Source organism: Trichosporon asahii, assembly GCF_000293215.1.
Source record: "Trichosporon asahii var. asahii CBS 2479 unplaced genomic scaffold scaffold00070, whole genome shotgun sequence".
NCBI classification, from domain to species: Eukaryota; Fungi; Basidiomycota; class Tremellomycetes; order Trichosporonales; family Trichosporonaceae; genus Trichosporon; species Trichosporon asahii.
This window is the reverse complement of record NW_014040855.1, coordinates 2,550,370-2,572,907: the sequence shown is the minus strand read 5'-3', so window position 1 is coordinate 2,572,907 and position 22,538 is coordinate 2,550,370. Positions and strand designations below refer to the sequence as shown.

Genomic DNA, 22,538 nt, shown 5'->3' with positions numbered 1-22,538 from the left:
AAAGCAGAAGACTGTCGATCCGCCATCAGTTTATCAGTCACTCGTCCGATCAGTGGCTTCACAATCTGCTATTCATTTTAGTTGTCTACCGACTTATACCTGTCTAAAGCTTAGCGTCCGTCTTGTCCCACTCGCCCGCGCTGAGCGTCGTGAGGAACCTCCAGAAACTGTCCGCGACAAGGTCCGGCCTCTCCTGGATCGCAAGGTGCCCTGCATCCATGAGTCTCTCGTTGCGGCCGCGGGGTGCGCGCCAGGGAATCTCCTTCGTGACATCCGGTCCGCCGAGCCAGGTGGGATTACCAGCCATGATGAATCCCACAGGGCAACGAACCTTGGGCAGGGCGTACCATCCGCGCTGCGGTCCGACCGGGTCCGAGAACACGGCGCACTCAGCCCACGGTGCCGTCGCGAGCGTGACCTCACCGTCAGGCTTGCTGTAGTCGACTGGCACGATGCCATGGGACAGCCAGAGACGCCACACGTCCTCGTCCCACGTCTTGGTCATGGCGTCCTTCTTGACGTCGGCGGGGGAGGGCCAGATGTTGCGTCGCTTCAGCGCGCCGAGCGGGATCGGATCGCCCATCTTGCGCATCATTGGCCGGCCGAGTCCGGGTTGCGTCATCGGCTCAACGAGGAAGAGGGAGCTGAAGAGGTCGGGCCGCAGCGCCGCTGCTTGCACAAGGCCGTTGCCGCCTAGGGAGTGACCGAGGCCGACGAGGTTCTTAACAGGGGCCTCCTTGTCGGTCCAGTCGAGAGCGTAGGAGTTCGAATTAACCGCGGAGGGAAGAACATGCGTGACAAAGTTGAGCACATCGCGCGGCACATCGGCCCACGCCACGACACGGGCGAGTTTGCCGGCGTTCAGGTCAGCAGAGCAGCCGTGGTGCGTGTCCTCGAGAAGCCAGATGTCGTTGATAATCGGCGTTGATCCCTTAACAGGCTTGCCGTTACCGAACAGTCCACCTGGAGCGCCAGAATCAGACGCGGCGATCGCGCGGCGCAGGAGAGGGTGCCACTGCTCCTTCGGAAGTCCGTTCGCATGCGTCAGGACGAGCGTGATGCCGTCGGAGTGCGGGTCGTTGCGCTTCCAGCGCTCCACAGCAAGCCACTGCGGGGGGTGGCCTCCAGCCTTTGCCTCCTCGATGTCCCACTCCTTCGCCTGCTCGCGCAGCTTGATGCACTCGTCTTTACCAGCCACGATGCGCTTGGCGCGCTCCTCCTTGCCTTCATTCGCAGCAGCCGGAGGGCCGAACGGCGTCGAGTCTCGAGAGTACTCTCCCTTACTCTCGCGGAGGTGCTTTGGCCAAGCAGCGGGAGCAGCGTGCAGAGAACGGGTGTAGCTGGCGGGCAGAGGGTCAATCTCAGGTCGAAGCGGATGGGGAGGGGGAGTCGAAGGCGGCGGTCGCAACAGCGGCAGCAGCTCCTTTGGCGGCACGCAAGGCGAGGGCGCGATGCTCGGCCCGTGGAAGGGCGGGTAGGTGACGATATCGGGCATGATGATTGACGAGAAGATGGGCAAGAGGACGTGTTGCCCGCCCCTTATGAGGTGTGGGCGGTTGTGAGTAGTAGCCGGATCTGAAAGTCGGCGAAGACCGAGCGCGCCGAGACGGAAGCCGGACTTCGGATGATGCTATCGCGATTACGTTTCATTACAAACTGTCTTCTAATGAGAGGTAAGCTTTTTGCGTCTAGACGCGTATAACGTATTGATATCTGACTAAGCTGATCTGTAATCCGATTAGACTTTTTTCCTTAATCTGACACAAGTCGCCACCGACTCACGTGCCGTGCCTGGCCGCCCGATTAGCACAGTCGACGTCAGAGCTACCTGACAACCTGAAACTTCTTCCCGTCTTCCTCGGCCCAATGCCGCCTTCACTCCATTCGCCATGACCGGAACGGACGTCGAGAAGAAGGGGTCTGGCTCACCTGCGCCGCCAGAGCTTCCCCGCCAGCTCATCTTCGTCCTCGCTCTCTCGGCAGTGAGCGCCGTCACTCGACCTCCACCGGGTGCGACATGGGACGGCGGGGCCGCGTGGCTCGACTCACTGCTCAAGATCCTCGGACTCGACAAGGACTGCGTTCCGCCCGACGTTGAACCGGCCTATGTGACTGCAGCTGCAAGAGAGCTGAACGAATGGAGCGGCGCGGAGGAGCGAGCGCTCGCACAGACCTTAGTACACGCCTCGCTGGCTACAGGCAGCGACGAGAAGAAGCTAGCGTACACCGCTAGCGAGCGAGCGATGGCGCACCGCGCGCTTACGCTGCTGGGACTCGATGCGGCCGACTTGCTACCCCGTGCCGAATTGGACGTCAGCGAGAAGCTCATGACGGCACTCGACAAAGAACACAAGGGGGAGGTCGAGGAGGCGCGCGATAAGCAGAAGCACGGATGGGGCGGTGCTCTGGGCCGTGGGCTAGGTGAGTTTTTTGCCACTCTCCAGAACTAACATCAGCTACCGCTGGCGGAGTGATCGCGGGTGGTGTCCTGCTCGGTGTCACCGGCGGCCTCGCCGCACCAGCTATTGCCGCCTTGCTGGCAGGCACGGGGATGGGCGCAATCCTCGGAGCTTCAATCGCGCCGATCGTGGTCGGTACTTTGTTCGGACTCTCAGGAGGAGGCTTGGCTGGTTGGCGTGTAGCCGAGCGCTGGCGCGGCGTCGAGGAATTCGAGTTCATCGAGGTCGGAGCGGGCACGAAACCGACACCCGGCGAGGTTGCGGACCTGCTCGAGCGGCAAGCAGCAGCAACACACGAGGCTGCCCAGAGCGAGGTGTTATTCGAGTTAGACGACGAGCTGGAGGCCGAAAAGAAGGAGGCGGATGCCAAGCAGAAGGTGGAGGAGACTCTGGATGCGCGGGCAGCCAAGCTCAAGGAGATGAGCCTCCAGGCTGGTCTGACGGAGGCGCAGCCAGAGAAGGAGGCGCCAGCGAAGGACGCAGACGTGCAGGATATTGCTGCCGCGAAGCCAACTCCTCCGAGCTTGACAGCAACTGTCATCATTCCAGGTCTTCTGACAGTCGGGCGGAGCGAGGCTCTGGGTGCGTGGCGTGCGGTTTGCTCCCCTCACACCAAATCAGGAGGAGCATTGCGGGAGGTCATAGGCGCTTTTCTCCCAGTTCAACATTCCTCCAAGTCGTTTAGATGCTGCGAATCTGGTATGACGCGCGAGAGACCAGAAGGTGGAGGAGACTCTGGATGCGCGGGCAGCCAAGCTCAAGGAGATGAGCCTCCAGGCTGGTCTGACGGAGGCGCAGCCAGAGAAGGAGGCGCCAGCGAAGGACGCAGACGTGCAGGATATTGCTGCCGCGAAGCCAACTCCTCCGAGCTTGACAGCAACTGTCATCATTCCAGGTCTTCTGACAGTCGGGCGGAGCGAGGCTCTGGGTGCGTGGCGTGCGGTTTGCTCCCCTCACACCACGGTCTCTCTTGACACGCAATCTACGCATTCCGGCACGACAGGCACCACTGGCACGTCCAAGTCCGAATCAGCTGCCGGGCTGAAGGACGGCCGCGACGTGTTCCTCCTGCGTTACGAGACGGAGCAGATGCTGTCCACTGGCCGCGACCTGGAAGCCTGGATAACGTCCAAGCTTCAGACGCTTGCTGGTACCGAGATCCTGAAGCGCACAGCACTCGGTGCTTACTACGCCGCCCTCGCCCTGCCAGTCACAGTCTGGAAGACGACCTCACTCGTGCTCGACAACTCGTGGAGCAACGCTCAGGACCGCGCTATCAAGGCCGGCAGGCTGCTGGGCGAAGTGCTGGCGCAGCGAGTGCAGGGCGAGCGGCCGGTCACCTTGGTGAGGTAATCAATCTCGAATCTGAACTGACGTCAGATTGGTACCTCTGTCGGCGCGCTGACTGTCCTTCATGCCCTCCTTTATCTCTCGACGATTGAGGGGCCTCCGCTCGTCGAGTCGGCATTCCTCGTTTCTCTCCCATCTGCTCCTAGCACCACCGAATGGGCCAAAATCCGCAGCGTAGTCACCCGCCGTGTCGTGAACGGCTACTCCGGGCATGACTTTGTGCTGGCTTCGATTGTGCGAATGCACGAGGTCGTCTCCCGCGGCTTCACGGGGCAGAATGGGGCTAGGGTCGCGGGCCTCGGACCTGTGGAGAAGAAGGGCATAGAGGACATCGATCTGGGCGATGTGCTCCAGGGCCACGGCGAGATCAACGCCAAGGCGGCGGAGATCGTGGACCTGCTCCGCATCGACGACTAGAAGTCGAGCACCAAGGAGCGAAGCACGCAAGGTGGGAGAAGTGTGCAAGCTCAGAGTTTGCGAGGCGCCCCCTGCACTGCAGACTGAGAGGATTCGGGCACCACGGCCCGACACTGCAAGTCGAGAAGAAACTGAGTTGTATGCATTAGACTACAAGTTGAAAGTGTGACAGGTTGTTTGGTATCGTTATCATAATCAAGGGATAACAAGCGTATCATGCGTGTCGTAGGTATCGTGTCTCAGAAGAGTGCGTCTCAAACGTTCAGGTTCAGGTGGCGTCGTGGCGTTCTGGCGTGCTCATGACGAATCGTTACTGAGCGTTAGCCAAACGAACACAGGCCTAGTCCCCCTGTCCATCGTCACCTATGGTTGGTGGGCACTCACTAAGTTAGCGGGGCTGGTGGACTATGCGGAACACGCGCTGCGCTTCGGCGTCCCCTGGTTGTTCTACATCGGGATGTTCCTCGGCCAGCTCTCGAACGAAGTCTGATGGTACGTCGGAGTCAGAAGATTGGACGATCAATGTCGAATTGGGTCTCGGACCGCGAGACTCGTAGCTTGGCGGCGGCACCAGTGCTACAAACGTGATGAGAAGTGCAACGGTGAAGAGGAGAGCGAGAGGCTTCAACCATCGAGCTGCGCCTTTCGCCTCCGTTGCGTCGTCCTCATCGTCATACCCTCCGTATGCTGCGTATCCTCCATATCCGTCGTAACCCATACTGTTCTTTCCCTTTCCCTGCGCCGCAGAGACAACTGATGGAGAAGAAGACGGGAGCGAGGAAGGCTTTGAGGGAGGTGTGAAAAGCCAGCTCCAGAATCCGTCGTCGGGGTCAGACTCTGGCAGTCGCCACGGATTGTGGTACGCTTCGAACTGGGGATTGGGGCGGATGGGCTGCTTCCCTTTTGACTGGGACGAGGGGCCGGAGACTGGTGGCGGGCGCAGACTTCTGCCTGGACTCCTCCCTGTGCGGAGGGCGTGGACGCGGTCAGCCATGCTTGAGAAGCGAAGATCGTGAGTGTCGGAGCGGAAGTGCGTAACCCGAAGAAGTCGGGAATGTCGTCTGTGTTGTTTCACGTTTCGTCAACTACTTTGAAGAGTGTTGTGAGTATCAAGAGGCAAGAAGAGCTCAACAAGTGAAGCATCTCGTTTGGAGGTCAACCTGCTGGGTTGATATCTGGAATCGATCGATGGAGCTCGGAGTGTGGAGTTTGGTGTGGAGGCCCGACGCCGCCAAGGGACAACAAGGGATGATGAGGGACGATGGTGAGCGATGACGACAGGCACGGCTGGGCCTTCATTGGGCGAGGAATGTGACATCCCCCTCTGGGTCGTTACACCTGCAGAACGCTGCTCAGTCTAGCAATGTCACGCTGTGGGTCGAGAATGCTAAAGCGTGCTTAGTGTGTCGGTGACGCAGGCGGGGCTCAAAGATGCAGATTGAGAAGAAGCCGTCGATCCCCGATGGCGGGGAGATGACCGAAAGACGGAATGTTGACGGTGGTGGAGGTGGTCCACCCATCACTTCAGCACGAGAAGTCACCCCGTGCAGAGCAAGTGCTAGCGTCGGACGATCTCAACCATCTGACTGGTTTATCCCTCGTGCAGTGCTGTATGCATGCACCGCAGCTCTATCCTGAAGAGCGCGACTCCTCGGTTACAACGGCGAAACGCTGTGTCATTCAAGCCAGTGTCGATATGCTTGGGAGTATAAATCAGGAGGAGCATTGCGGGAGGTCATAGGCGCTTTTCTCCCAGTTCAACATTCCTCCAAGTCGTTTAGATGCTGCGAATCTGGTATGACGCGCGAGAGACTTCCGCTTGTGGAGAGCGAGCTGATGCTGTGAGCTACAGCTGTGAATCAATGATGTTGGGCTACCCGGGCATCGCAGCTGTTTGGCTTTCTCGGAGGCAGTCAAAGCCCTTCGCCATCACGACGAGGGAGTCAAGCGGGGCAGAAAGGAATGGGAAGGTCATTCAGGTCTTGAGAGATGACAACCTGAACGGCGAGATAGCCGTGGCAACTCTCCACAGCACCGGCGGCCCAGCCATACGACACAAACCACTACCATACAACTACGGGTTTCAGCGTAGCTTCATTGTGACCCGCTTTCTTGGGTTTATCGACCGCTTTGGAGCTGGGCCTTATATAGCGGTTGCGCAACGAGGAGCAATCGCATGTTGACGATGGACACGCGGGGATACTGTGTACCCGCCAGACAAACGTCACCGCCAGGCAAACATCCGGTGTGGAGCATACCAGTGCCGAGGCGTGGGTGAAGCGGTGAAGGCGGGAACGGCCATCGGTTGTACGCCGGCCAGATAGCCGCGGCATAGTAAGCAGCATGATTCGATGCATAACAGATGGTATCAACATGTTCTTCCGTAGAGGGGACCACGCCTCTCACGTGCACTTGCAGGCGGTCGTGCCGAACCGCTTGATGACCTCACCTTCACGGCGGTAGGAACTGGGCCGATGACAGGTGGTCTGGGGGCACTAAGCGCACTGGCCCCGCCAGTTCCTCCTCGGTAAGAACTTGGCCCCTCCCTGATCTTCCGCATCCCTTCCCAAGCTGCAATGATGCGCTCTCTGGATTCCCGCGCGCGCAGATCCATTGTCGCATTGGGGTCGGAGTAAGTTCCCTCGTCTGTCTTGCCCGAGACATGGTGAGAGTCGTAGTCGAAGGGGCGATGGTCGGTGTCTGAGCCACCGCTTTCTGCCCAACGCCGAGTACGGTCGTCTTCCTGACGTCTCTTTTGTTCCTTGCGGCGGAAAGCCGCCTCGCGCTTCTTCTCCATTGCCAAGCGTTCTTCGCGCATCATCTGAAGTTGCTCGAAGTGGATCAGTAGGCGATCAGGGCGCCCTGGCGGCACTGATGTTCGGGCGGGGTTGGTGTTGTTTGGGGGCGTTGACGAGGAGGGTGGGGGCGAGGCAGCCTGCTGTGGCGGGGATGTACCCATGGGCGTGGTCGATGAGCTGGCATGTGCGTTGTAGGTTCTCGCTGACGCCATTCTGTCGAGAGCCCGCTTTTGACAAGTGGAGAGAGTTTCAAGAGACGGGAAGTGAGCAAACAAATTTGTAGAAGCTTGCGGTGATGGTGAGATGGAGACAGGGGTATCGATAGCGGTGAGTGATTATATGTGTCAGTGTCGTGTGAGGAAGACTTGATTCCGCTCGTGAGCTAGTGGAGATAGTGCCACGCTTGTTGCCGAGAAGCCATTGAGTGGTCTACCTAGCGCTTGGCCGGCGGTGACTACCGTCCCGCTCAGCCGACTTGTCGAGAGTCAGCATGTATTGTGACAAGCCACGGCGTAGGTGTGATGCAACAGCAGAAGCAGACTGATGGACAGCAAGCTCACCCCAGCTCTATGGCTGGCAAGTGCTAGACGGCAACGGCCGATGAGGCATTGGCGGTCGTCGCCATCTGTCAGTAGCCACGTCATACATTCACTCTAGTCGTGTGAGCTTGTGGGAAGCTAGTTCCCGCCGAAGCCCCTGGCGCCTACTGGCGCCCGCGCGACCACACCGTCGACACAGTCACAGCCGCCAGGCAGAACACGGAGGTGACGAGCTGTCATGAGCGCGCTGCTGCCAGACCGCTACTCACAAGAAACTGGGTGCTGAGCAAAGTGTCCAGCCTTGTGTTGAGGTGCAGGATCTCACGTCTGATCTCATCGAGCTCGTCCTCGCGGTCGATCTCAGCCTGCCGCCTCTCGAGCCCATCGAGCGACTCGAGGGAGGCAAGCGACGCATTCGGGTTAGCCGGCATGGCAATCGCGCCCTTCTTCGGCAACGGCGTGGAGGGCGTGTACACGGGCGGAGAGGGGTCGTGGGTGAAGGCGGGCATCGTGGTGGGCAGTGTGATGCGGTGTTGGGTGAGGTCTGAGGTGTGACGGGTGGAAGGCGCAGGGGCGATCAGTGCTGCGCTCGGACCGGGTGCATGACGGAGGACACCGCGAACGCGAGGGTGCACGGACCCGGGGATCGGAATGCACGGTTGCGACTTGCCTGCATGCATACGCTGAGAATTGAAGACATGGCCAGTGAAAGTGCTCCGTCGTTGCGTGGTGCGGCGTGGTGTGGCTACAGGTGGCAAGGCGATGTGGCATGTGTGGCATGGCGGTGGCGAGTGCGGCATTTGTCTTCCTTGTGTCTTCCTTCTGTCGATCCTCCCTCCCATCCAGTGATCTGCCGACCTCCAAGGCAATGTCTCAAGCTGACGCGCAATGTACGAGGTCCTCCAGCCATGGAGAGGATGCACACCCTACCACTATTGGCACATCCAGCAGCTAAGTCTCGTACGAAAAAACGCTCGCTCGGCAGTAACCAGCCCACACTGCTCCACCTTCAGGACCAAAGAAAGAATATATGAGCCTGCGCTCTTTCTCAGTCGACGATCGATTAGCAGAGGTCAGTTTGTGTCAGTATTGCAGGATGTGATCCGCTAGGATCACATCCTGCGCACCATCCGCCCAACTTCTTCCACTTCTTCTCCGACATCTTCCAACTCTTCAGAACTCAAAGCTGACCTCTCCGCAGTGGATTGGGTCGCGAGCTTGGCAATGTGTGCGCACACGCTACGGTGGTAACTGCTGAGACTCATTCATCACACTCGTCACGTAAAACTTCAGATAACCGTCAGAGAGAGACTCCCAAAACACCCGAAACTGCGCGTTCTCTTTAAAGAGGAGGGACGGGGCCGACGTAGCCAGTAAGGCGCTGGTGCACAGCCTTGATCTCCGTGTACTTTCGTCAGCTCTGCGCAAAAACGTGAAAGAAAAGAAGAGAAACGAGAGGAGCATCGACGAGAAGAGTTGGAAGGGTCGTAGAAGAGGTTTCCAGTGGTGGATGGGGCCCCCGGTGGAGGTCGGTGGAGGTGGGGGCGGAGGCAAATTATTTGGACGATATCCAGAATTATGCTGCCACACCACCTCCCACGACCAAACTTCTGCACAAAAATGCTTCTCTTCACTTCTGGGATGCTCCAAATCGCTCTGGATTGCGTTACTTACGTTCTCAATGGCATATTCCCCAAGTTCGCGGCCCAATCCACTGCGGAGAGGTCAGCTTTGAGTTCTGAAGAGTTGGAAGACGTCGGAGAAGAAGTGGAAGAAGTTGGGCGGATGGTGGAAGACGGGTGGATGGTGGAAGGGGATCACGTGGTAGAAAGGGAACGTGTGATGGAGGGGGTAAGGGGAAATGTGTCAGAAAGAATACGTACGAGGACTTGAAGCCACCGAAGGGAACCTGCGAGTGGAGCTCGTTGTAGCAGTTAACCCAGACGGTACCGGCGTGGAGGGCGTTGCCGACACGGTTGGCACGGGCGAGGTTCTGGGTGAAGATACCCGAGGCAAGACCGTAGATGGAGTCGTTGGCGGCCTCGATGACCTCCTCCTCAGTCTTGAACTTGGCGATGACGACGACGGGGCCGAAGATCTCCTCCTGGACGATCTTCATGTTGGGCTTGACGTCGGTGAAGACGGTGGGCTCGATGAAGTAGCCGGTCTTGCCGTGGCGGACACCACCGGTGAGGACGTTGGCACCCTCCTGCTTGCCGCACTCGACGTAGTTCATGATACGGTCGTACTGGGTCTGCGAGACCTGGGGGCCCTGGAAGGTGGTGGCGTCGAAGGGGTCACCGACAGTGATCTTCTTCGAGACGGCCTCGAACTTCTTGACGAACTCGTCGTAGATGCCCTCCTGGACGTAGATACGCGAGCCGGCGCAGCAGGTCTGGCCGTGGTTGAAGAAGATACCCTGGGCGGCGTAGCGGACGGCGTCGTCGAGGACACAGTCGTCGAAGATAATGTTGGCACCCTTGCCACCGAGCTCGAGGGTGACCTTCTTGAGGTTGGACTTGGCGGCAGCCTCGAGAACCTTGCGGCCGACGGCGGTGGAGCCAGTGAAGGCGACCTTGTCAACCTTCTGCGACGAGGAGAGGGCGTTACCGACGGTCTGGCCGTAACCGGTGACGACGTTGACAACTCCGTCGGGGAAGCCAGCCTCCTTGATGAGCTTGGTCATGTAGCAGGCAGTGAGGGGGGTAAGCTCAGAGGGCTTGATGACGATGGAGCAGCCGGTGGCGAGGGCGGGTCCGAGCTTCCAGGCGAACATGAGGAGGGGGAAGTTCCAGGGGATGATCTGACCGCAGACACCGACGGGCTCGTGGCGGGTGAGGACGACCTTGTCGGCGGACTGCTCAATGACCTTGCCGTGGACCTTGTCGGCCCAGCCACCGTAGTAGCGGAAGCATCCGGCGGACTCGGGGACGTCGAAGCCGCGAGCGGCACCGAAGGTCTTGCCGTTGTCGAGGGCCTCAAGCGAGGCGAGGATGTCGGCGTCACGCTCGACGAGCTCGGCGAGCTTGATCAGGAGCTTTCCGCGCTCGAAGCCGGGGGTGTTGAGGCCCCAGGTGGTGTTGTAGGCCTTGCGGGCGGCGTCGATGGCGACATCAACGTCAGCCTCGGTACCCTCGGGGAGGTCGACGATCTTCTCGCCGGTGGTGGGGTTGACGACACTGGAGGGTCAGCTCGGTGTTCCGACAAATCAGGTTGCATGCAGTGGTGATGACGTGCGGATCTAGGTTGTGCCCACCTCCACCGTTCGCCCGCAACGTCAGCCACAAGGAATGGTGACTAAGCACACATTCCGAGAGCGGAGTAGCGAGCTCATTGGACGGCGCGTCAACATGACGCGCCGACACGACGATGGGCAAACTTTAATCACGCTGGCGTATGTGGATGTGTGCATGGTGGTGGGCAGCCCAGTGTGCATCGCAGCGAACGCCGCAATGACGGTCGGGGGAATAGGGACGAGGCCGGTTTATCGCATCATCCCCGGGGGGTGACGCGAAAGAGCCGGGATTTAGCCCCCCGGCAAAGGGCGGGTATTTCCCCACGCCCACATGCTAGGGTTATGCTGGCCCAAGCTTCCCAGCCCCGTGACCGTCGGCTGTCCCGACGTTCCCCTCGCCAGCGCTCAAACAAAGAAGCAGCGATCCAGATTGGAATGTGGGAAGGGCGCAGATGCGGAGCTAGCCAGCGAGCACACTAGCACAGACGGGGGAGTACGTGTGCGTAGTGCGAGGAGCTCGCTCCCAACCGCAGCCCGGCCCGGCCGGCGACCGGCCGATGCCGCTCACACAGACAGACCCGGCCAGCTCGCACCGAGACATCCACACAGACAGCGGAGACCCGCTCGCCCATGTCCGTTCGTCGCTCACGGTGAGGAGAGCGCAGACGCTGAGAGAGAAAGGTCGATACTCACGGGATGGTCTTGGCGTTCTTGTCGACAGAGTTGGTCCACTGGCCGTTGATGAAGAGGCCGATGGGGACCTCGACGTCGCCCTTGTAACCGGCGTGGTTGAAGGTGTGCTTGAAGACGGCGTTGGACATTTTGGCTCGTTCGAGAGGGTGTGGGGAAAAGCAGAAGAGGTTGTGGGGAGCACTTATATATGTCGATGGTGTGGTATCCAGTAGCTGGCGACGAGGGTACGAGGCTGACACACCGACATCTCGCCTTGGACCTGGGGTGCGTACCTGCGCGCGTGAGAGCGAGAGCCCGAGCCTGAGCGGCAGGCTGGGCGCCTGAACGCCTGAACAGCCTGAACGAGTGATCTGCCGACCTGTGGGCAGCCCGGTTCTGCGGGCCCTGCGGCTCTGGCGGCACTCGGTCCTGAGCTGCCGTTGGGCGCGCTGGGCCCGCTGAGGAGTAAAGTGGGGGTGTCTGATACAATGCAACGACGCTCAGCAGCGCTCACTATCTCCACATCGGATCTTGATCACGACCGACCGCCCCTGGCTGACTCGTGACAGGCCGTAATGGCCTTTGCGGCTAGTCTCGCTCGCCTCGGGCGGTGCGCCGTCTGGGCACCTCGGGAGAGCCGGATTCGAAATAACAATATGCCGTGCACGCAGCACGCACATGCATAGATACCGGTTACTTAGCATTTCAGTGCCAGCGTCCGAGTGTCCCCGCGTCCATCGCTGCCGTTTCTGTGGGGGACCAACCAGGCTGGCGGGTACCCGATCAGGAACGGTTATTGACAACCAGCGCAGGCGGCCCAAGGCGCAACCAAGGGCTCGAAGGGGGCTCAAGTTGCCGAAGTACAAGCTCGGCTCGAACGACGTGCGCGTGTCAGGTGACCTTTCACACCCAGCATTCACCACAGTTCACACCCCCTGTGCTTCTGCTGGCACACTCTGCGCGCGATGCTGCCTAGCCAACCCATTCTATCGGCCATCAATAATGCAATCAAGGGTGTCCCGATGCTCCTGCAACTTTAGATGTAAAGCGGAGGTCAGCTCCGATCCGACGACCGACGCTTGTCGAACCAGTCAGCCGTTAGCAGTCAGTGGGCACTGAGCCTCTCAGAACCTTCGACAGAGTGCGACATGACCATTGGGCCGTACTGACATGTCGTATGCTTAATGTCCGCACAGCTGCACGGGGCGTGTGGGCAGCAGCCGGTGCGACAGAACGCGAAGGAACGAAGCCAGGAAACACCAGGGCGAACATGGAAGATTCGACTAACACTCCATGTCGGGGAGATGCGAGAGAGGCTGGACTAGGCCGGGGCAGCTGGGGCACCTAGGGCAGACGCAGACACAAGCGATAGCGAGCGACGATCTGTGGTCGTATCTGCGGGCTAGTGGCCTGCTCGGAACGCCCAGCGCCCACCCAGTGCGCCTCGTGCCATGCTCAGCAACGCCCAGCGATTCAGAGATGAACGGTGCGACTGGAGAAGAGCTGGGGCAACGGCTTGCCCCACTCTGCAATCCCTGTCACAGCCCGGCGGCCCCGTACATGCCCTCATACGTTTGGAGATACGAGGCAGCCAATGTAGTGGATCGGCGTGCGCTTGGTCGCGCCGAGTCAGGCCTTCAGGCATCCTCAGGCATGTCGAGTGTCAGGCCGCAGATGCCGCCTGAGTTATTCAGGGACAGAACATCCGTCGATGGAGGATGCAGACGCAGCTTCGCAGACGGCTGTTGGGCCGTAGAACCAGCAAGAGCGGACTCTGGGTGCGCTGAGGAAGCTGAGCTAAGCCTGGATTTGGCTTGGCTACTTCTGTAGACACGGGCAGACACGTCTCGCTTAACATTGGGGAATGAGCCAGAGCATAATTGACCGGTGTTGCGGGCTAATGAAACGCAGTCCTAAACGAGGCCACAGCCCGCTCATGAGCATCCCAGGATGTCCGGCGGCAATATGCGGCTCGGTCAGCATCCCATGGCACGTCTGGCAGGCTCCAGCCGCGGAAAGCGCTGCCGCCCGCATTCGTGATCGACGTGCCAGTCCCCCGACTGGCCCCAGGGGGGCTGGAGAGCAGGCGAGGATGCCGATGCCGCAAAGGTTGGCGGTTTCCCAAGCAAGGCACTAGGAACGCAGGGGCACCCGGCTCCCCCACTCTGGATCGCAGGCCGAGCTTGTTCTTCTTGGGCGGGCCACACGTCCCACTGCAGTCCAACGCGGGGGCACGCTGGCATGCACGCTCACGGCTAAGTCTCGCGTAACTGACCACAGCCGCTTAGCCCGGTCGCCCGACACGTCCGACGACCGACCGACGAACGAGGACCGATGCTCACACCCGATGGCCAACAGGCACCTGTCAGATTGCGGTTGACAAGAGGCATGCGGCGCATTGATGCTTTTGGAACCGCGCCACGATCTCGATCCCGGCGGCCACCGCAATCACAAGAAGGACAAGACAGGCCACAGCGCCCCGCGGCGCCCAATCTGCGCCGAGCAACCTGCAGCGTTAAGCCGAGACACAGTCAATAGCAGAAGCACGTAGAAGTCAGCCAGCGTTAGCGGACGGGCCATCAGCAGAACACGGCCAACGCAGCACGTCAAACACCCACCCCGTCGTCGGAGTGTCGATGTAGTCAGCACAATATCGGTTTCCTGTGCACCAGGGTCGCAGCAGGGCGCGGGCAGGGGACTCGGGAGAAACAGCCGGCGGCAGTAGCGTCGCTGTTGCGGCACATGCGGCAACGTCGGCAATGGCACAGGCTCCCCCATCTTGTAGCTACGTTGCTACGCTGTGTGCGCTGTGTCAGCATTCGGTGCCTTCCCCAAACTCTCGTTCAGCGGATAGTGGCCTGATGTGCCTTTCTCGATCTCACGCAAGCAGGCAAGCCTGCAAGCGATCGCAATTCATGCCGCCTGTCACCATTCAGGCAGCTCCGGTTTCTTCCGATGCCCACATGACACACACCGAGGCGCGGAGCGCGCAGCGGCGTGACTACCTCGACGCGGGGCACATATGGCCAAGGCGACAAGGGGGGATCGCGGACGCCGGGAATGAAAGGGCTAGCGTGAGTTTAATCACGAGAGGAAGGCGGGGGAAGGGCCGCAGCGGAGACTCGGCATCGTGCGCGGATCTCATCCGCCAATCAATGCCGATCACCCGCTCAGATGCCGCTCGCGTGGCTCGGCATCGCTGCCGCCGGTCCGGAGGATGAATATTGTGTGCCCCACAAAGACCTCCACCAGGCTAGTCCACCAACCAACGAATACCCAGACTTTGAAGACGACAGCATGCGATGCCCCGCCCCCGTAACTTCTGCACCCTCTTCACTTACTCGCAGCCAATCTGCCTCATCTCGGTGTGATGAGTCGACTTGCCGACATGTTTCGCTGTTCGATCGAACAGGGAAGGTGAGGGAAGGAGGGAAGGCAGCGATGGCGAGCTCGTGACAGCGCGCCGTCACATCGTCGCCGTCGGTGATGACGTTGGGGCTGATCTTGCGACTGTCCACTTGTCTGCTGTAAGTGTGGACTATGTGAGCATGTGAGTTGTGAGCCAAAGCAGCACAGTCGAGCTGTGAGAGCGAGTTGAGTGATGGCGAAGTTGTTGAGGATGACGAGGAAGGCATCACCTCGGGCTGTGGGATTAGCTCCCGTAGCCGCCGCTGATCATGTTGAGCGTGTTAGTGATGGGGACTGCGCCCTCCCCCGTGACGAAAGCCACGTCAACCACGCTAAATCGCCTGGCCACCCCTCATCATCGTCGGCTGAGCGCCTTTGTCACTATCTCGTCATGGACTTTCACTTGACCTCCTCCCGCAACTCCGTCGACTTCTGCTAGCCACTTACACAGAGCTACCATTGGCAGTAAGGTCATTCGGCCTGAAGACCCGAATGCTCTGAGGATGTCCGAGCCTAGTCGGCCACGTAGCGTCAAGGGCGCGCGCACGGTTTTGATGTGAGTACAGCTGTGAGAGCCAATCTGACCTACAGGTCATTCCGGCGTGCGCGAAGAGTGGCCAAGAAGCGCGAGTTGGGTTTTGAGACCTTCCGTCCAGAAATGGAACGGGATCCCGCTTTCATCCGCAACCCGCATTACGGTTTCAGAATGACGACCGCGGTTTACGCGGAAGCTATCGCCCGCACCGAAGAAAAGATCATCCCCAGATTGGAGAAAGCCATCCGCAATTTCTTCCATCCTAGCGGTCTCAGGGATGAGCGTATCAGGTACGTCTCGCCTGTCTGTGATGGTGCAAACGCTGACATCAGCTTGTACTTTTGCGAGCATGCCGATTTGAACGATCTCGATGGAACCGCCATCCTGCTGTATTCATACTTGGGAGACCTGTGGCCGCAGTTGAAGTATTTGAGCGATATCAGGTCTGCCGTCTACTCCCTGCTTCCGAGATCCGTGTTCAAGCCGCTGTCGCCCGATCGCCGAGCCTACCTGACGAAGATTGAGAGATACATCCGTGAGTGACGTTGCAACGGCCAGCAGAGGTTTGTGCTGACTTAATCAGAGGAACGCCGACGCCCTGGTAGCCCTGTGGTATGCGAAGAAAGAGCAGAGCACGTCGTCGCGCCGTCTTTCTATCTCGCTACCCTTTTGGTTGGATATGACAATGACAACCTGCGCGATCTGCTGGCCTCTAGACCATGTCCACGTGCCGGCCAAGCTGCATGCTGGATAGACACGGAGGAGATGGAGTACATCGGCTACATGAACCTGCTGGCGACGTGTGACCACTCTGTTCTGCGAGAGCAACAAACGTGCAACCCAGACGCAAACGAGGGCCATGAAATGTTTCCCCGTCGAAGGCACGCTCGCAGTCGTTGGAACCTTTGTGAGTTGCATTGGCCTGCTCATCGACTGACTCCTGCGCAGTTCTGTCCAAGATCGCGGCCGGCACAATGCGCCTCCATGACAGCAAGCCTCCGACCTGGCATCCGTACTATCGCCATCTGACCGTTGAGCCATTGAATCTTGGTCAGCCGCAGAACCAAGAGTTGTTGGTGCGCTGGATGGATACCGCCACGCGTCATGTGAGCTTGCTCATGGATTGCGATACTAACAGCAGCTGCTCGATCCGGACCAGCTCACGCTCACGAGCCAACTGGACCTCATCAAGACGGGCAGATCTGTCGAGGGTCCCCAACTCGAGAACGACAGGGACGCCGTCGCCGACGCGCTCGTTGCTGCTGCCGCCGTCGACGGGCACGAACTTCTTCCCCGTTACGCACTCAAAAAGGCACGCGCATATTGCGCCTTTGCGCGTGCGGTCGAGGAGCGGGAGCCTGGGTTTTGGATGCTCGGAGAGGAAGCCGCACTGGCAAAGGCCATTGCGAAGAACGAGTCACCCGTGGACATCACTGTCCTTACCGGAGTCCTCCCAAGGCGTTCGTTGTCTGAGCTCAAAGTCAGACTGAAGGCTGATGGAAGAGCTAGGAGTTTGATGGAAGAGGTTGCTCGGGCAATCGGATTGGACATCAATGGGGAGGACTTTGCGGGGCAGGCGGGGGACGACGGGACGGCAGATGAGCCAGCAGCCCCTTCGGAGCAGACTGTGGTGGCGGACGCTTGATCGTTGCAAGGAGTGGTAGGCGTATTCAGCCACCACACTGGACAGCCGGCTCTAGGAGCTGTCCCTTGGCTCTTCCGATCTTGCCAGACGACCATCCGGCTATTTTGGAAGTTGGCAACACATAGAGAGACATTTGTGCATCCCATGTATATGACTTGCTGCCTCGACTGACACAGGCTCCTGCTCAACTCGGTCACTCACGTCCCCATTGACCTTAGGGCCACAGTCAAACCCTTCCCTCTCGGCCCAGCCGTCCACAACCATCAACACCCCTCGTATTCTACCGCTGACAAGACCTCAGGCAACGTGAGCAGCCCTTCCCCCTCAACAGGTCAGCTCGACTGTCCAGGCATCACTCCAAACCTACTGCTCCCGTCGCTCAAGGTAAAAGAGGATCTCCCTATCGGGAGGCCCCGACCCCGGCCCGACTCGAACGGACAACCTTCAGGAATACGTGAGTATATCCCAGTCTTTGGAATCTGAAGCGCTACCAATTACGCCACGGAGTCAACCGTGCTGATCACGTCAGCCTCGCCGGCGCCCGCGCCACGCACGCCTGCGCGTTTCCTTGGCGAAACTGCAGCTTTCTCTACATTTCCGCAGGTCAGGATGTGGTGCGGCGCCAAGTATCCCTGCTCACGCTAGTGCACAGTGTGTGTTTGAAGCTACGGGAGAAGCAATGATCGATGGGCAGGCTCGTGGACATCAGAAGAGAAGGCGGTCGACAGTCACTGGTGGAGGTTTACGTAAAAGCCTCTTTGCCTCTACCACTACCGTCCACCCTCTTCCACTCGACCAATCGTCCCGTCCCCGCACTTCTGCGGCTAGGAAAAAGAGGAATCTCTCTATCGAGAGGCTCCGACCCCGGCCCGACTCGAACGGACAACCTTCAGGAATCGTAAGATATCCCAGTCATTGGAATCTGAAGCGCTACCAATTACGCCACGGAGTCACCGTGATGTGGTCACGTGGGGGAGGGGCGCAGCTCTCCCACGGGCGACTGGTCGACTGCCCTCTGGTGTCAAGTGGCCCTTGTACGTGCGCAGCATGCATAACGGAACATCTGCGTTGTAAATTTGCACGCAGCAATGGTGTTTTGTAAAGCTGGAGGCTGCAGACGAGATTGTGAAGGGCTGATATTTGCCGCTCAGAAGCGAGATGTGACTTTCCCACGCTCGCCCATGACGCACCTTGCATCGTTGTTTTCGTGTCATGAGCACCTCCACTTAGCCATCTGCACTCCTCACCAGCAAAATGGATCAGGTAAGTTACGAGACCGTCGAGAGTAGCTGACCGCAGAACGCCTTCCGCTCACTTCTGAGCCAGCCGCGACAGGGTGGCGAGTCGTCTCGTTCGCGAGGGACGCTGGGCGGCGCGCGTAAGGACCGTTTCAACCGCAGCAAGGGCAAAGGACGATCAGCGTTCGAGTACGTGTTCGGTGCCCATTTGGAGCTTCGGCAACCAGCTGACATTCAGGAAGGAGAAGCCCAAGGATGAGTCCGAGGCGAAGGAGGCAGTGACGCAGTTCCGTCCCCGGTCGCAACAGAAGGCTCCGGCGACCGCAGGGCAGGAGTACAAGGATCGCGCGGCCATGCGCCGTCAGGGCGACGGCGGCGAGTACAAGCATGTGAGCAGGCGAGAACGGATTTAGCTGACGCCAGGTCGAGCAGGTTTTGGCAGACTTTGAGCGACGCAAGGCCGAGGCGGGCACCGACGCTGATAAGGTAGCTACTAGTTGCTTGGTCTTTGAGCTAACCTCAGGTCGAATCGCAGCGTGCATTCTTGGGTGGCGATGCCGAGCACTCTGTACTCGTGAAGGGCTTAGACTTCGCGCTGCTTGCGAAGCGCAAAGCAGAGCTGGAGCGCGAGAAGGGTGCCAAAGTCGAGGACGAGCTTGATGCACTCGGGAGCGCGGTGCTCTCCAGGCCGAAGCCTGTGGCCGAGAAGAAACCTGAGAAGAAGGAGAGCAGTAGGGTGAGTTAACCTTATGGGCCCGGTGTAACTAACGTACAGTTCAAATCTATTGGTGACAAGGGCAAGAGCAAGGCGGAGGAACCCAGATTGAGCCTTGCGGAGCGGGAGAAGCAGTTCCGGGAGAAGAACAAACGTCGGTCGCCCTCTCCACCGCCCAAGCGGAAGAAGACGCCGTCTCCGCCTCCGAATCCCGAGGACGAGGAGGATATCTTCGCTGATGCCGGAGCGTATGACCTGAACGCTGGGCGCGAGAGCGAGGACGATGACAGTGATGAGGACGGCGAGCTCGAGGCGGAACCTGAGCGTGGACGATCTAGGTCGCACTCCCGGGGTCGCGACTCCAGGTCGAGGTCTCGCGGGCGGGACTCTAGGTCGTGGTCGCGGTCCAGTTCGAGGGACAGACGGCGGTATGATTCGCGATCGCGCTCTCGCTCATACGACCGCTACGAACGGGGACGACGCTACGATTCGCGATCTCGCTCACGCTCGTACGATCGCTACGACAGCCGAGACCGCGGACGTCGGCGCTACTCTCCCTCTCCTCGGAGATACGATCGATCACGCTCTCGCTCCTACGACCGCTACGACCGAGGTGGCAGGTACGACCGCTACGACGACCGCCGCTACCGCTCTCGCTCCCGCACGCCGCCACGGAAGCGTGCGTACTCACGCTCCCGATCCCGCACACCGCCGAGGCGCCGTTCTCCCTCTCCCAAACGCCAGCGCCAGCGTACGCGCTCTCTGTCTCCAGCCGCCTTCGACCCGGCCAACCTGCACGCACTCGCTCCGTCAGACAGCGAGTCCGACGACGATGGACCAGTCACGCGGCTGCGGCCGCTCGAGAGCTCCGCCGTCAGCGCGCGTGACCTGCTGGCGATGGACGAGGCGGGAGCTGCGGCGGATCAGCGCGCGATCCGGAAGTACAAGATGCGTGCTGCGCAGGGTCTCGGCGCGCAGGAGGGATTCGACATGTCGCTGCTGCACGACAAGAAGAACGAGGGCCACAGGCTGAACCGCGAGTACCAGGCTGTCATGAACCAGATGAAGAAGGGGGAGAAGAAGTAGCGCTAGAGCACCGATGCAACTTTGACTGTCCATGTATCCCGTTCTCGTAGCAAAGTCATATTCGCAGCGCAGGACGCTCTCGAGCTGCAAGCTGACGGACTGGCCCAGACCGAGGGGCGCAACAGGGGCGCATGGACGCACAGACACAGGTGAGACAGGTCAGGGCAGCCTCACGTGAGTGGCACTTTTGGTGGACTAAACTACAGGTGGCATGAAAACTACTGACAATATCTCACGAAACATCTACTCTTCTACACTCAGTACTTCGTTCCAAGGCCGCCCATCGCGATGAGCTTCTTCACCATGTACTCATCAATTCCGAAGCGAGAGCCTTCAACCCCATGTCCGCTCTGATCGATGCCTCCGAAGGGGATGGTGGCCTGCGAAAGGACGCCAGAGTTGGCGCAGACCATGCCGGCCTTGAGCGCCTCAGCGACACGCCACACACGACCGATGTCGCGCGAGTAGAAGTAGCCAGCAAGGCCGTACTCAGTGTCGTTGGCGAGCTTGAGAACCTCCTCCTCCGAAGAGAACTTGAAGCAGGGGGCGAGAGGACCGAAAGTCTCGTCCTTGCTGACGACAGCCTCAACGGGCACGTCAACGAGGACAGTGGGCTCGAAGAAGTTGCCCTTGCCGGGCTTTCCACCGACGAGGACCTTGGCGCCCTTGGCGACGGCGTCCTCAACGTGCTCCTTGACCTTGGCAACGGCGCGCTCATGGATGAGAGGGCCATGGGTGACGCCCTTGTCCATACCGTTTCCGACAACGAAGGCGCGGACGGCATCAGCGAGCTTGGAAGTGAACTCGTCGTAGACCTTCTCGTGGACGTAGAGGCGGTTGGCGCAGACGCAGGTCTGGCCCGAGGAGCGGAACTTGGCAATGACGGCGCCCTTGACGGCGTCGTCAATGTCAGCGTCCTCGAAGACGATGAAGGGCGCGTTACCGCCAAGCTCCATAGACATCTTCTTCAGGGTCGAGGCAGACTGGGCCATGAGCTGCTGGCCAACACCGGTCGAGCCAGTGAAAGAAATCTTCTTGATGACAGGGTGCTCGCAGAGGATCTTGGCGCACATGCGCGAGTTGCGCGAGGAGATGACGTTGATAACACCGGCGGGGACGCCGGCCTGCTCAGCAATCTCCATGAGGGCGAAGGCCGAGAGAGGGGTGTCAGAGGGAGCCTTAACGACGCAGGTGCATCCAGCGGCGAGGGCAGGGCCGACCTTGCGGGTGATCACTGGAGGTCAGCTACAGTATCACACAGAGAGCAGGTCGTAGCTCTCGCGGTGGAGCGGACTGCGACCGTTCTGATAGCCAGCCGCGCTTCTCGGAAAAGAGCAGGGCGCTATGCAGCGGTTGCGAAACCAGCTTCCCCAGAGGCACATGCAGCTCCGGCGTCCGGAAGCTGTCTCACATTCCAGCAAGGCAACCGGATAATAGCTCCGGCGGAAGTCGCCGCCGTGGAGCTAGCCGACAGTCCAGCTCGTTAAGACCGAATACTCACTGGCAGAGGGGAAGTTCCAGGGGGTGATAATACCGACGACACCAACGGGCTGACGGATGACGACGTTGCGGAGACCGGGGATGGTCGAGGGGATAACGTCGCCGTCGGTGCGCATAGCCTCGGCGGCGAACCACTCCATGAACGAGGCCGAGTACTTGTGCTCGGTGACAGCGTCAGCAAGGGGCTTGCCGTTCTCGAGGGTGATGAGCTTGGCGAGCTCGTCGGTGCGCTCCATCATGAGCTGGTAGAACTTCATGATGATGTCGGAACGGGCCTGTCATTAGCATACTGGATTCGCTGAGAGCGCTGCGTGGAGCTCACCTTGGGGGGAGTGTTGGACCAGGCGGGGAAGGCGTCCTCAGCAGCCTTGACCGCGCCGAGGACCTCCTCCTCGGTCATGTCGGGGACATCGGCGATGTGCTCGCCGGTCGCGGGGTTGGTGACGGCGAAGGTCTTGCCGGACTCGGAGGAGACCCACTTGCCGTTGACGTAGCACTGGTTCTTGTACTGGGTAGCGACGGTCATTTTTGAGAAAGATAGGGGATGAGGAGGAGCGAGTCGGTGGGCGTCTGGCGCTTATAACGAAACGGCGCGAATGGACGGTGGGGGGGTTAAGTCGCCTGCTAGCCGGTGGGGAACGAGGGGGCACGAGAGGGAACGACCAGTACGAGGCTGGGGTTGGCGTTGATAACCGACGGGTGCGGGAGCAGAGTGCACGCCCAGATCCGACGTCTATCTGACCTTTCTGGCGGCGGCTGCCCGCCCAGCGCAGGGTTATCTGACCTTTTCGCGGCTCATTTGAAATGCCGGGCCGCTGCATCTGACCTTTTGGACGCCGTGTTGTTTTCGCTCCCCACCCATCAGTCAGCGAATGGACACTCATTAGGAGTCTTAAAAAAAGATACGCGGACTCGACTGCGCGCTCGCTGCATGCACACGA

At 59.8% G+C, this 22,538-nt stretch overlaps 6 protein-coding genes and 2 non-coding genes across 8 annotated transcripts; 1 reads left to right on the top strand and 7 right to left on the bottom strand.

Moving 5' to 3' along the window:
- Window positions 1-103: 103 nt before the first annotated feature.
- On the bottom strand, window positions 104-1,495 carry A1Q1_04839 (uncharacterized protein; the record flags this gene model as incomplete). Its single annotated transcript, XM_014323077.1, has 1 exon — window positions 104-1,495. One exon carries the CDS (start codon window positions 1,493-1,495, stop codon window positions 104-106), a length of 1,392 nt encoding a protein of 463 aa, XP_014178552.1.
- A 394-nt stretch (window positions 1,496-1,889) lies between these two features.
- A1Q1_04838 (uncharacterized protein) lies at window positions 1,890-4,226 on the top strand (the record flags this gene model as incomplete). The annotated part of the gene is made up of 4 exons (XM_014323076.1): window positions 1,890-2,421; window positions 2,472-3,041; window positions 3,175-3,776; window positions 3,840-4,226. 4 exons carry the CDS (start codon window positions 1,890-1,892, stop codon window positions 4,224-4,226), a joined length of 2,091 nt encoding a protein of 696 aa, XP_014178551.1.
- A 388-nt stretch (window positions 4,227-4,614) lies between these two features.
- A1Q1_04837 (uncharacterized protein) lies at window positions 4,615-5,220 on the bottom strand (the record flags this gene model as incomplete). The annotated part of the gene is made up of 1 exon (XM_014323075.1): window positions 4,615-5,220. One exon carries the CDS (start codon window positions 5,218-5,220, stop codon window positions 4,615-4,617), a length of 606 nt encoding a protein of 201 aa, XP_014178550.1.
- A 1,374-nt stretch (window positions 5,221-6,594) lies between these two features.
- On the bottom strand, window positions 6,595-8,072 carry A1Q1_04836 (uncharacterized protein; the record flags this gene model as incomplete). Its single annotated transcript, XM_014323074.1, has 2 exons — window positions 6,595-7,251; window positions 7,833-8,072. The coding sequence occupies 2 exons, from the start codon at window positions 8,070-8,072 to the stop codon at window positions 6,595-6,597; spliced, it is 897 nt and encodes a 298-aa protein (XP_014178549.1).
- A 603-nt stretch (window positions 8,073-8,675) lies between these two features.
- On the bottom strand, window positions 8,676-11,619 carry A1Q1_04835 (aldehyde dehydrogenase (alddh); the record flags this gene model as incomplete). Its single annotated transcript, XM_014323073.1, has 4 exons — window positions 8,676-8,780; window positions 9,238-9,277; window positions 9,447-10,742; window positions 11,492-11,619. The coding sequence occupies 4 exons, from the start codon at window positions 11,617-11,619 to the stop codon at window positions 8,676-8,678; spliced, it is 1,569 nt and encodes a 522-aa protein (XP_014178548.1).
- Window positions 11,620-17,472: 5,853 nt separating this feature from the next.
- On the bottom strand, window positions 17,473-17,567 carry A1Q1_t499. The gene has a single exon. It is a non-coding gene; the product is annotated as a tRNA-Trp (tRNA).
- Window positions 17,568-17,917: 350 nt separating this feature from the next.
- On the bottom strand, window positions 17,918-18,010 carry A1Q1_t498. The gene has a single exon. It is a non-coding gene; the product is annotated as a tRNA-Trp (tRNA).
- Window positions 18,011-20,354: 2,344 nt separating this feature from the next.
- Window positions 20,355-22,123, bottom strand: A1Q1_04834 (uncharacterized protein; the record flags this gene model as incomplete). Its single annotated transcript, XM_014323072.1, has 3 exons — window positions 20,355-21,331; window positions 21,599-21,872; window positions 21,920-22,123. 3 exons carry the CDS (start codon window positions 22,121-22,123, stop codon window positions 20,355-20,357), a joined length of 1,455 nt encoding a protein of 484 aa, XP_014178547.1.
- Window positions 22,124-22,538: the final 415 nt, after the last annotated feature.